We start from the raw sequence: 12,980 nt of genomic DNA, 5'->3' as shown, positions 1-12,980 counted from the left end.
AGCTCTGACATCTTGTGCTTTGTGCTGACCCTGGGAGCCGGCCAGGGGCTGTGGAAAAGGGATTGTTTTTCCAAATGCTGGAGGCCTTTGCTGTCTGTGTGTCATGGCCTGCACATGCCTCTGTGTGATCATTCTCAGCTCACGGCATCTCTGACTCCTGGGATGCCCCAGGGCAAGGCGCAGTTCTGCCATTCGGTGGGGAAGGTGGTCAGAGCAGCCACTTGCTCCCCTGTTATGTTATCAGGATCTGGCAGTGGTCAATCTCAGCAGCTCCAGCCTGCTTAGCTGCTCCTGCTGATTATGTCCACACCAAAATTCCTTCCCTAAATCAATCGAGTCAGTAAATCATTTCTTTTATCTTGATTACCATGAAAATGCAGGGAACAGTCTATGGGATAGAAGGAATCCTACTCAAAATAGCATGTGCAAAAACACCCTGTTAGCTTCTGTGTGACCTGACTCCTGCATGTTTGTAAAAATAAATGTTTCCCCTAATATGTAATCAAGGAAATAATTTGTGCTTTTTTTTTTGTTACCCAAAAAAGAACTTATCGGGAACATTTTGTGCCTACATGCTGGTAACAAACAGTTTCTTATTGCCAGTGGAAATGTGATCCTGACTGGAGCATGGCTAATACCCATATTCAGAGAATATGGATCATACTGTGCCCCATTCAGCACAGGCTGTAAGGAGGCAGTGTCAGAGAGCTCAACAGTGAGACGCTGTTTCACATCCTCAACATGCCCATTCAACTACATCTCTCCCAAAGAGGGAAGATGTTATGCTCATGTTTAAATAGAAGCTCTGCTATTTTGGTGAAGGCTGAAACCAGGTGCCAGCCTGATTGGGTACTCCTATCTTACTCTTCTGGATGCTGATTCCCAAATATACACAACTCTTAAAGCTGCTGGCTGCCACCCAGCCAAAACTTCTTGTCATCTCATTGGTAATTCATTTTTACCACTACTAAATGTGCTAAGTCCTTGCAGGAGTGGCAGAAAGGCATTTTTGCAGGTTCTCAGCTGTTTGGGAGAGCTCAGGCTGCCCTGTTCATGTACCACAGCCAGTTCAGTGGGAAATGTTGGATGCAAGTGCTTGGCTCCTAATTCCAGATGGAGCAGAGGAGCAATTTCTCTCACATTCCTGTGCTTTGCCTTGTGTCCACTTTCCACTAGGGAGAGCAGGACTTTTTTATGTTCACTGTAATGGAATGAGGTGTCCAGCCACAGTGGAAATCTTTAAAATCCAAGAGAAGGAGGCAGTGAGCTGGGGCAAGGTTCTCAAGTCCAAGTGCATTTGGCCTGTGTGGTCTTGTTTCAGCCTTGTTGAATCCCATTTATTGTCTTTGGTGTCTCCACTGGCTGATTTAGCTCACTTTTGTCCTCACCATCTGGTTGTTTTTAGAACAGTAAAAGTGTTATGTACGTGTAAATATGTGTCACAATCAAGTTCCAGAGTAATAGTCTATAATCTGAATAGAATTAGAATGGACTTTGAATGGATTTAAAGGGTTTTATTAAACACTAAATGTAATTAATTCATTGGTCCTCTCTAATGCTTACAAGGAAAGTATCTGCCCATTCCCTCTAATGAAACTGTGCTGAGTTTAAACAATGCTTTAATAAATCCATCTGGTTTCAAAATGCTGCTGCATTCTGCTGCTGAGGATTCCCTCCCCTTTCAAAGAATATACATGGGACTGCTTGCATTTTAAATATTGGCGTTTTTCCCTGACTTGTGCCCTGTTGGGGAGGTCCTTATAATAATATTATGCCTTTTCTATTACTCTGACTCATTTTTGGGGTTGTTTTTTTTCTGGTTTGCTTTGTTGGAGGTTTTTATCTCTTTTTTTTTTTTTTCCAGCAATTGCATAGTTAGCAGTATTGATGTTTCAGTCGTGCCAGAATTAAAACCCTGGTCCAGAAAAGATTGTATAAGGGAAAAATAGGACTTATAAACAGCTAAAAAGGTTTAAATTGTCATACTTTGCTTTCTGTCCTTTTTAGATTTACTTAGATCTTCTACAATCTGTGTGGGTCACATTTTCCTCCAGTTCTCTAATACTAAGGAGGCTAAGAATTATGGTTTATGAATTTTAATGAAAGTTGAAATCCTTATGTAATCATTTGCTGGGGCTTTAATTAAATAACCATATAGGAGAAGAACTGCATTTAGAGAGGCGAGGGCTGAAGATGCTAATTTTTAAATGGCTTTGTTCTACTTCAGTATGGCTATCTCAAAAATCTGATGTAATATAGACAGTACTTTACACCTTACTCCTTTGAAGGTATTGCTGCATTAGTGAACGGAAGTTTTAAAACCACAAGCTGAGAAGCTTCATGATGTTTGTAGCAAACCCCTGAAATTTAGAGCTCAGACTCACACCCTATATCTCCAAAAGAGGATGAGCCCTTTCACTTCTCCTCTCCTGTCTGTGCCTGGGATTTTGGAACTGGGGTCTTTGCTCAGCTGGAATTGGGGGAGTGTTTTCCCTGGAGAGCTGTCAGTCAGTACTTAGGGTAGCACCAAGCAGTGGTTTTAGCACAGGCCATGTTTGTGTGCATCCCTGAACATGCAAGGCTCGTTCTTGCTGCTAAAAGCTGCTTTCATCTGTGAGCATTGAAGCTGCCAGAGATGGGTTTCCAGGACAGTTTCAGATGAAATGTAAAGTAGCTCCTTTTATTCTAACAGAGACTGCATGCATGTAAGCTGTGTGGGAGTTTGATTTCAGTTTTATCCCTCCTTTCTGCTGCTGATACACATAGCCTTGGTTGGCTGGTCAGTAAGAATAATAAATTTGATGCTCTGAGGCTGTTCATCATCACTCTGGACCAAATTGATTCCAGAGAACTTTCAGAGGAGGTGGTGGGGTCTGGAGCAAACCCATCTGTAAGTGATAAACATAAATTGCCCCTACTTCCAAATGCATTTTTATGTCAGTATCTCTGTTTGGATGCATGCACCAATTAAGCAGTGTATTATTTTCTTTTTCCATGATTTCAGAAGATTGAGTCACTCAAGTGGATTTATGCACACGCTCTGTTTTCTCTGAGTGTAGTTGGTTTGTTGTTTGGTTTATAAATTTTATTTTTGTGGGGGTTTTTGTTTGGTTTTGGGCTTTGCTTTTACTTTTAATTCTGCTTTCTTTATCTTTTGATTTCTATTCAGCTTGTGGAAATCATGATTTCTGCCTAGCCCAATAATTCAGGCATACTTTCTTTCCTCCTTTTCTGGGTATCATGCTCCAGCACTGTTTGTCCATGAAAATAAAATCAGGTTCAGAAGGAATTGAGCAGAGTGTGGCTGGTTGAGCTAAAGGGTGTCACACTGAGGCAATCATCCCTCTGCAGAATGATGGCCTGGCAGAGATTTTGTCATAACCTTTGGGGTTCTCTTCTTTCTGAGGCATTTTTGTGTGGTATCCATTTCATTTTTCATTCCTCTACTCTGTGTTAGCAGGGACCACCACATGCCAAGAACATTCTAGCATGACATGAGCACAGATTTTTAGATAACAAGGGAGAAATGCATTTTAAAGCCAAGTAAGATTTTATGACAGCAGTAGGAAAAGGTTGATTTCATAGGTCATGGATTAGATATAATGCTTAAAAACAGCCTCACAGTTTTAGCTGGGGACAGCCAAGTTGAGTTTGTGAGTGGTCCCCAGGATGAGGTGAGAGATGAGAATCTGACCCCAAGTTCTCAGAAGGCTGATTTATTATATTATGATATTATATTATATTATAGTAAAAGAAATAATATACTAAAACTGTACTAAAGAAAGAGAAAGGAGGCATCAGAAGGCTAGAACAAGAATGACAATAAAAACCCCTGACTGACCAGAGTCCCAACACAGCTGGACTGAGATTGGTCATTACATCGACACAATGCACATGGAACCAATCAAAGATGCACCTGGTGGTGAGCAATCTCCAGATCACACTCCAAGCAATCAGATAATTATTGTTTACATTTCTTTTCTGAGGCTTCTCAGGAGAAAAATCCTTGCAAGGGATTTTTTCATAAAATATGACAGTGCCATTGACCACAGGTGACCACCCTGACACACTTCAGTGTTTTCCTGGGACTGGCTGCACTGGGAGCATCCCTACATATGGGACTAGTGATTCCAGGCCTGGCTTGTGACTGCACCTCTCATTTTTGGTGGCAGTAATAAAGCAACCTTTCACTTTTCAGGGAGCTATTGTGAGAAATGATAGTTGCTTTGAAAAATTTTTAACAGGTTTATTAAAGCTTTATCAAAAATTGCAGTAAAGACTGAATAGAGAAAATAAACCCAGCACTGGGAGCACAGGATTTTCTCTACTATGTGCTCCTCTACACAATGGATGTTCTGCTTTCACTGTGAGGCTTGCTTTTTGTGCTAATTCCACTGATAGGAACCTGGAGGTAAAGGTATCACCCTGAGAGCCACCAGTGGTCAGACTCGAGCTAAATTAATTTTCTTTTAGCCAAGTGAATCAGGAAAGCGGGAGTTACTTCCTCCCAAGGCACAGGGGCTAAGAATTAAAATTGAAGAGGGTTTCTTGTCCACAGAGAAAAGACAGGTAGGAGGGTTCTGGCAGAGTTTCTTTGAAGCACATAACCTTTGGTAGGAGCATCTCTTGGTAGTTTTTGCACATCGGTTATTCATTTAAAAAAACATCAAAGCTGTGCTTCATGCAGTAATGGAGAGCAAACAGGGAAACCCAGCAGAGATAGGGTTTCCACCAAGAGTACATGGAAAATAGGAAAAAATTGCAGTAAAATGAGGGTGGCAGTCACAAGGCTGTATCAGGTAAAAAAATGATGTGACATTTCTGATTTTTGATGCCTGTCTGCATATGTGGTTTGTCTCCAGTTATGGAGATAGATAGTTGTGAGTAGTAACTTAAAAATTAGGAGCCCTTGGGAAAGAAAAGGATAAGGATGAACAGTTCCTGGAGAAGATTAAAAAAAAATCTCATCATAGGAGGCGCATGTGGCTTTCCTGATTTTGCAGAGTAGTTTTAACCTCTTGTCCTGGGATGAATGTTTTGAAAGTATGTTCTGCAACAAGTGTGGGTTGTGAATCTCCTTGCCTACCTCTGAACTGGGGAAGGCATTTCCTTTGGGAAAGAATGTTGGGAAAAATGAGCAAGAAAATGTTCATGGCTGTAAGTCAGTGCATGTCACATTAACCCTCCTATCTTTCATTCACATATTTTTTTATTTGAATTAAGCAATTCCTCTTTGTGGAGGAGCAAACAATGCCCAGAAGAAATCCCTGAGTAGATGTACAAAAACCCCCATAACTCAATGGTGAAACAGATTTAAAGCTGTTGCTAATTATCATGGCTGATATAAAATGTACGTTGCTGATTAATCAAATGTGCCCTGGTTTTGGTAATCTCCTTGTTGATGTATCAGCTGTCCTTTTGCCAGATCAGTATTAAACATTTGGCTAAAGCTGAATCTGTGGCAGTGGGGATTTTATTGGCACCAGCAGAGTTGTGATGCCAGATGTGTTTGGGTTCTGAATGCAAAGGTACAATGTTACATGGCTTCATTATGAGTCTAAAAGCTCTGTGAGATAAATCATAAAAGCAAACCTGTTTATTTCCAAGAAAAATGTGTAATGGATATAAAAGCATGAGTGTTTCAATTAAAATAATGAGTGCAATTTATCACTTAGCTCTGCTTTTCTTTGTTTTGCAGCTCATGGGGCATTCTGAATGGGATCACAAACGAGGACCCAGAGGCTCACAGGTCAGTTGCTCAGTATTTTGTGTTTGATTTTGGCTTTTTGTACATTCAAGGCATTCAAGCAAGTTTTCCGTCTGAGTTTGCAAAGTTGTTAATTTTGTTAATATTTGCAGGGTTTGGAGCAATGGAAAAAGGCATAAAACCATGGCAGCTTTCATTAATATAATTTTTGAGCTGTAATTCAAACAGTTGATCCAGACAGAGCTGAGTCATCCAACAGAAAGGGTTTTTTAGTAGCAGGAGGATGGATTAGATGTATGGAGAAAGCATTTCTTACTCAGCTGTCTCCATCAGGACATCAAAGCCATGCAATTTCAAACAGCGTGGGTATGTTCTGTTTGGTGGTTTGTTTTTGGGTTTTTTTAGCCTGACAAACTTGTTAAAACTTGGAGGGTTCTCTCTCCATAAATCCTTTCACTGTTTACCCAGGTGTTAGAACTGTGTGGAGAGGTGCAGAGAAGCCACTGGAAGGAAATTATGCCAGTAGTGTTAATGGTATCACAGTCAATTTCAAAATTATCTATAATAACTATCTCTTGTAATTATCTATTGCAATTGCTGCAAACGACACATCACTACCAGTATTGATGTTCAGGAATTTTCCTGCTTGGCTAAAATAGCCTTTCCCATCTAGTGTTGAAAGAACATAAATACATTATTAGAGCTCCAGCCTTTTGTACTGGGTTTTACTTCAGGTGAAGGATTTTTCACGTGGATATTTTGTACAAATGGCAGTCCAGAGGTGTCATAAAAGCATTAAAGGATCTATAATAAGGTGGGAAAAGAAAACTGTAGAATCATAGAACAGTTTGGGTTGGAAGGGACCTTAAAGATCACCCAGTTCCAACCAAGTGCCATGGCAGGGACGCCTTCCACTGTCCCAGGTGGCTCCAAGCCCCATCCAACCTGGCCTTGGGCACTGCCAGAGATTCAGGGGCAGCCCCAGCTGCTCTGGGCACCTGTGCCAGAGCCTCAGCATCCTTACAGAAAATAATTTCTGCCTAACATTTAATCTAAACCTACTCTCTGGCAGTTTGAAGGCATTCCCGCTTGTTCTCTGGTTCCTGGTGAAGAGTCCCAAAATGACCCAAGCTTTCTGATTACTGTGTGCTATCCTGCGCCCAGACACAAAAACCTAGGAAGAAAAGTTTCATTAGAGAGAAGAAAATGTGCCTCACTTATTCCACTGTAGCTTTAGATTTTCTCTTTTACATTATTCTGAAAATCTTCTAGATAGAAACAGCATTAAACCTAATTTAATTAAGTTCCTTGAAAGGTTAGGAGAAATTAGGGAGATTCTGGTTTTTGCAGAATAGAAAAGACTTTTTTAATCCTTTTGTGATTCAGTTACACTGTTGCCAGCTTGTGTCCTTTAAAAAATGCACTTGTGTAAAAAAAAACCCAAGATCTTGCTGAAAAATTAAGGTGAGTGATGTGTTAGCTATACTTAAATACCTTAAAAACTAGGAAGAAACAAGGGAAGTGGAATTACTGGTTTACCATAATGTAAACCTAAATTCCACACATGAACTCCTGAAGATATTCCATCAAGACTCATTAAAAAAGCTCTGATTCAGTGAAGGAGATTTTTTTTTTAGGAGCTAGTAGGTTTTCTGTGGCATGTGTTGAAACATGAGGGGAAGCTACTACAGTGCATGTCACACTCCTTAATGGCCCACTTGGAAAACATGTTCCTTTTCTGTTCCTGTTCTGCACGTAGGAGTGAAATGCAAAGTGCTGCAGCTCCAGGTAGAGATGGATCTCAAATGAAATGCACTGGGGCCCACGGGAATTTCTGTTTGCAGCAGTTTGTCTCGTGATAAGCATCTGCAATTCAATAGAATGTTAATGGCACAAGTAGAAAGCTGTCTTTACAATATTTAACTTGCTCAGGCTTCTAGGATGGCCATCACTGCACTCCCCTTTTGAGACTGCCCTCATGTATGTGTATGTATGTTGTAGGATTCCTTTTCTTTTAGAATAATTATACTATTAAGGCTGCTCTAATTAGATTGAATTATAGGTTGCCTTACAAAGAGCAGGGAGTTCCTGGCTACATACTTGTTCTTTATTTTTTTCCTTTCTTTTTTCATCCCTGAAGTCAGCACTGCCTGCTCTAAGTGCTTCGTGCTGGGAATTTTCTCTATGGATTTGAAATTAAGCAGGAAGTACAAAGTGAATTTCATTACATTTTGTGCTGAATTTTAAAGATTAATATGTGTTAGAATTAAGAATTTAGGCATGAAACTTCAAAACTGAGTTCCAAATGAAAGAAATTCCAAAGTGTTTAGGAATATTCAATCCACCTAAGGAAAAGTCTCTCAAATATATATATGCAATCTGTAGAACCACATCATGAGAAGGGAAAATAGTCATACATGTTTGTAACGCTGGCACGTGCCACCACAGGAAAGTGTGACTAGCAGAATTCATCCTTGGAATATTATTGCTCTGCAGAAAAAAATATGCAAATTGTCCTTTAATCATTCTGCTAGAACACAGTACACTAGTACACAGTACACTAGTACTTGGTACTGCCAGGATCTTGCAGGTGGGCCCCAGGGCACACTCTGTGCACACGTTTTTATGTTTTTACCAGGGCTCCTGGGTGTGTGGGAGTAATTTGTTGCTCTGTCATCAAGGCTTGTTTGGCTTGCTGGAGATGTAGGCGTAGCCCCAGAGTCTGTGCAATCGAGCAATCCAGCGTTGTAGAAGCAGGATGATGGAGAGAGGAACGCAGGTCCAGCCTTTTTAATTCTCTGTAACCACAAAAGCTCTCGCTTCTCCATCCGAGGTGCTGCGTTTTACCCCTCCAGTTCCTAAGCAACAGCTATTTCCAGAGTGAGTGCGTCTGGTGTTGTCTACCTACTCCAGGCTCCTTCCTGGGAGGTGGCTGGGAGCTGAGCTGCTCACTGCCTCAGCTGTGCCACTGCAAGGACACAGATGCTGTAGAGCAGCAGCACAAGCTGGGCTCTGACCAGTCTCCACCTTGCAGCTCACCACAACTTGTGTGCTTCAGGGAGCTCTGCAGCCTGCCATGAAGAGCAGGAGTCAGAACTGAGGTTCTTGCCACTGGTTTGGGACAGAAGCCTTTTTTTTGTCAAGTGTGGCAAAGCCTCTAGAGCAGATTGAGGAGGATGAGCCGGAAATCTCTGTCCTTGCTGAAGCGCAGGTGGGAGTCCATTCCCGCTGGGGACCAGGTACTGTGCTCTGGGAATCTGTCTGGGGTGTCTGTCTGCCCTCAGGGCCATTGTAAAGAGAATTACAGTGACCTCATGGGGCTCTGGGGGCTCTCTGAACGCAGAGAGAGACAGCTGCTCGTTATTTTTCATTCCTAAGATGAATGCTGCCAAATGCTGGTAAAGCTGATTTTGCCAGGGCATGTGCTTGTGAAGGTGGAGATGCCATGGCAAGCCATTAATGCAGAGATATTTAACAAAAAAAGTCTCCCTGTCTCAAAAAGGAGACTTACTTCAGGAGTATTAAAAACTATTTTAAACTGAGTGGCTAAGTGAAATAGTAATCTACTATTGATGGGTTGGTGCATGACTTTATTGTGTTTCATATCTTACATGTGTGTGTCTGAAGTCACTGAGGCATTGGCAGAACCTTGGTGTTTTCAGAGTCTGCCCTCAGTGTCACTGTAAAGAGAATTACAGTGACCTCATGGGGCTGTAGAGGCTCTCTGAACACAGGGAGAGGCAGCTGCTGGTTATTTGTCCTTCCCAAGAAGAATGCTGCCAATTGCTGGTAAAGCTGATTTTTGCCAGGGCATGTGCTTGTGAAGGTGGAGATGCCATGGCAGCCCCACTAATGCAGGTGTATTTAACCAAAACAGTCTCCTTGTCTCAGAAAGGAGACTTTTCTAAAGGCTTCAGGAGTATTTTAAACTGAGTATTAAAAACTATTTTAAACTGAGTGGCTAAGGGCAATAGTAGTCTACTGTTGATGGGTTGGTGCATGACTTTTTTGTGTTTCATATCTTACATACATACATGTGTGTGTGTGTGTGAAGTCACTGAGGCATTGGCAGAACCTTGGTGTTCTCAGGGTCCTCTTGGTTGTTGTGTCATTCCAAGTGTGCTAACCAAGAGGAGAGTAAAGCAGATGCAAACAGAACATATGTAAACATCTGCTGGGAAAAGCAAATACTGTCACCAGCAGCAGGACTGAGCTGTGATGAATGGCAGTGTGATTAGTGTATTTCCTACTTCTTGCTCCAGGCACTCCAAGATTCTCTGATTTTTTTTTCAATACTTTGCTTGAGATGTTCAGATAATAAAAGAAATAATTACAGAAAGAATATTGGTGAGCGAACAGCTCCACTCTCTTCTCAATCATAATTCCATCTCAGTTTTCCATTTATAAAACATCTGACTGTCAATGGTAGTTTTTATCTGTAGAAAAAAAACAATTGTTTGACAGGAAGAAAGACAGAAATGCATCCCAGTTTTTGAGAAGCATCCTCCTGTGCATTTTTATTAAGAGGGAGAAGGACAGGGAAGATTATATATCATATTTTATGTTTAAAGATAAATCATGCCACTTGGAACTTGTAGAGATCTCAGACATATTAAAAATACAATCCCATGCTGTCACATTATTATTCACAATAAAATAATAAGGCATTGTTGATTAGTACAATTTTGTTGCACTGAAAGGAATTTAATTGATCCAGATCAGTCCAGCATTCCTCCTAAATGTCCTTGGAAAAAAGGATAAATAAATGCTCTGGTAGGAAGTGAATCATTTGTGATGTTGTTTCTGTTAAGATGCAGAGACACTGATGTTATTTCAAAGGAAAGCTGGTTTTCAGCCTTACTTTTCCAGCATTTCCTTTGAATCCCTCTAACCCTAATGTTGCATTGCATCATTGATCCTATTGTAGCACAGTATGTGGGAAAAATACATATTCCTCACCTAGGAATATTTATATGAGGTGTGCTTGGCTGCACTGAGCCGGGCATCAGTTCCACCATCAGTCCCTCAAGCCCTCTGAGGGCTTTAAGAGAGGAAAGGGAATTTCCCTGACCTGTCTGCCACTCTGGGACAGTGAGACCAGAAAGTGATGCACAAAAATAGAATTTACTTGAGCATAGTGTGAGTCTGTGAGGGCTGACTGAAGGAAAATGCAGTTACTGTGCAAGATGACAACCCCAAAGAGGCAACTTCCTGAGTGCTTTAGGCTGATCCTGCTCACAAATTATTGTGTAAAAATAATATCTCTGCCTGTGATTTTGGTGAAAATCCATTCTTTAGTCCTTGAAGGGATGCAGTCTCTTACTGTGTTCTTACAGCTGACCTTGACAAAATTACTTGATATTTTGACAGGTAAGCGGTGACATTGTAGGTTGCTTCTCTACTCAGAGTAGATAAAAGATATTTGTGTTAACAAATAACAAAACCTCTCCAAATGGGCTTTTTGCCGCCTAAAATGAAAATAAAAACCAAAGGAAGGAAATAAAATCAAACTGTAAAAATGGGATATTTTTCTTCATCTTGTTCCTAGTGTAAAACAATGTGGCAGGTGTGACTTTTAAGAAAGTGGAAACTGTAAGTCCACAGTGAAGTTTGATACTCTATTTGAACATACTTTCTGGGTGGTTTTTTTTAAGTCATAGAGTGATTTTTATTTCTTATCTTGCATCCTCGGCATGAAATCAAATGACACCCAGAACTGTTTAGTCAAGGCTGAGCAGCCTGAGAAGTAAGGATGGAGAAAAACCAAGAGTAGTTATGATGTCTATAGACAATGTCGTTGGAGGTTGTTGGTTTGGAGTGGCTTTTTTGGAGCTAGGTTGTTATATAATTTTATTTTTGATCTTTTGAGCATTGTTTGTGCTCTCAGACACTACATCACAGAGGTCTCCATGGTTTCCAGGCTCTGGTATGACAAAGGAATTTTCCTCTCATTGTTTTGTGTTTTATGGATGTGAAAGAGTGAGGAAAGTAGGTTTAACTGGCAACCTTGAATTAGATTTCTTTGGGTTTTGTTGATGAAAAATGTCTGATCTTCTGTTCATTTTTATATGTGGAAGATACATCTTTATCCTGGGGGTGTTTTGCATGAGTAAATTTAAGCTAAATAGTGATAAACTAAATACCATCTATTGGCCTCTGTTTAACAAACTGTAATATTTCTTATTTCTTTAATCTTGAATGGCTTTCTCAATAATTTCAGGAGGAATTACCTTTATATAACTAAGGAAAGAATTTGTGAGTGTTTTTCTTTTGTGCCCATCCAGCTGTTCAGATTGCTTGAAAGCTCTCCCTGAAGTTTCAGTACGGGGCTTTGGGGAGTCATTCTCTGTAGGTTTAATTTGTTGTATGTGCCTGATGATCTTGCTTTTAGGAATAAAAAATTCTAAATTTATGTTCCTGAGGACTGCAACTGAGAATGCTTTCACTGAATGGATATGGATTTAAAATGTTGTGGTAGGCATATGAGCCAGAGGTGTTAAATATTTGCTGTGATGCTGTTGAGTATTTCCACCTACCTGAAATTCCATGAGCTGTTGCCTTTGAGCATAAGGTCCTAAGACAGGAAAAATATTGTCACATTATCCCACGATGGAAACTTCTAATTGTTCCATTGGTGACTGTGAACTTTAAAACACAAACTAGATTTCCACAATGATGTAAGAACATGACCAATAGTTGCTATAGGGATGTATATACTTTATATTTTTAATGTATTTATAGATATTTTTATAGCTGTGGGTAGTTGAAAGGAATGTAACATGCAGTTCAATAAAAGCAGTAATTTTTTTTTTTTTAGGTAGGAATTCATGCTTACAGCAGTGTGGGCAGTGATAATGCTTTCTGTAGGATTAGATTGTGATGGGTTAGTGTAAAACCAATGAAGTGATGCTTCCCTCACCTGCCAGTGATTTACAGCACAGCTGTGCCTAAGGCAGTTTGCATGCACGCTGCAATATCCTGTTCCTGACCATTGATGTGGTGGATGGGACAAACTTCCACAGGGTTTTTGGAAGGGTGCTCAGCAGCAAATGAACTCATCCTGACTGAGTCATAACTGCAAAATGATAAACCAAGGGATTTTCTGGGTTTCCTATAGCATTACATCATGCAGCCCCCATATATTCACTGTGTGTTCAGTACAAAGCAGGGCCCTTAGGTACATGTCACTCGTACCTAACCAAGCCCCTTCTGCTTTACCTGAAAACAGTTTACAATTTAAAAAAAAAAAAGTTTTCCTGTTAAGAATGTTTTT

General features: G+C 40.5%; 1 protein-coding gene across 5 annotated transcripts in view; it reads left to right on the top strand.

Annotated features, from left to right (window-relative positions):
* Nucleotides 1-12,980, top strand: part of PDE3A (phosphodiesterase 3A) — a 203,298-nt gene that overhangs the window by 126,730 nt on the left and 63,588 nt on the right. For 4 of the 5 annotated variants that reach the window (XM_064734790.1, XM_064734800.1, XM_064734824.1 and 1 more), the window contains exon 2: nucleotides 5,699-5,749. In XM_064734790.1, coding sequence (XP_064590860.1) covers nucleotides 5,699-5,749 — 51 coding nt within the window. Of the gene's footprint in view, nucleotides 1-5,698; nucleotides 5,750-8,509; nucleotides 8,947-12,980 lie in introns of those variants that run through there. The other variant, XM_064734807.1, reaches the window with a different exon arrangement.

Source organism: Zonotrichia leucophrys, chromosome 1A (assembly GCF_028769735.1).
Source record: "Zonotrichia leucophrys gambelii isolate GWCS_2022_RI chromosome 1A, RI_Zleu_2.0, whole genome shotgun sequence".
In the NCBI taxonomy this organism is placed as follows: domain Eukaryota; kingdom Metazoa; phylum Chordata; class Aves; order Passeriformes; family Passerellidae; genus Zonotrichia; species Zonotrichia leucophrys.
Note: the sequence above shows the minus strand (reverse complement) of the source record. Positions and strands in the feature narration are given on the sequence as shown.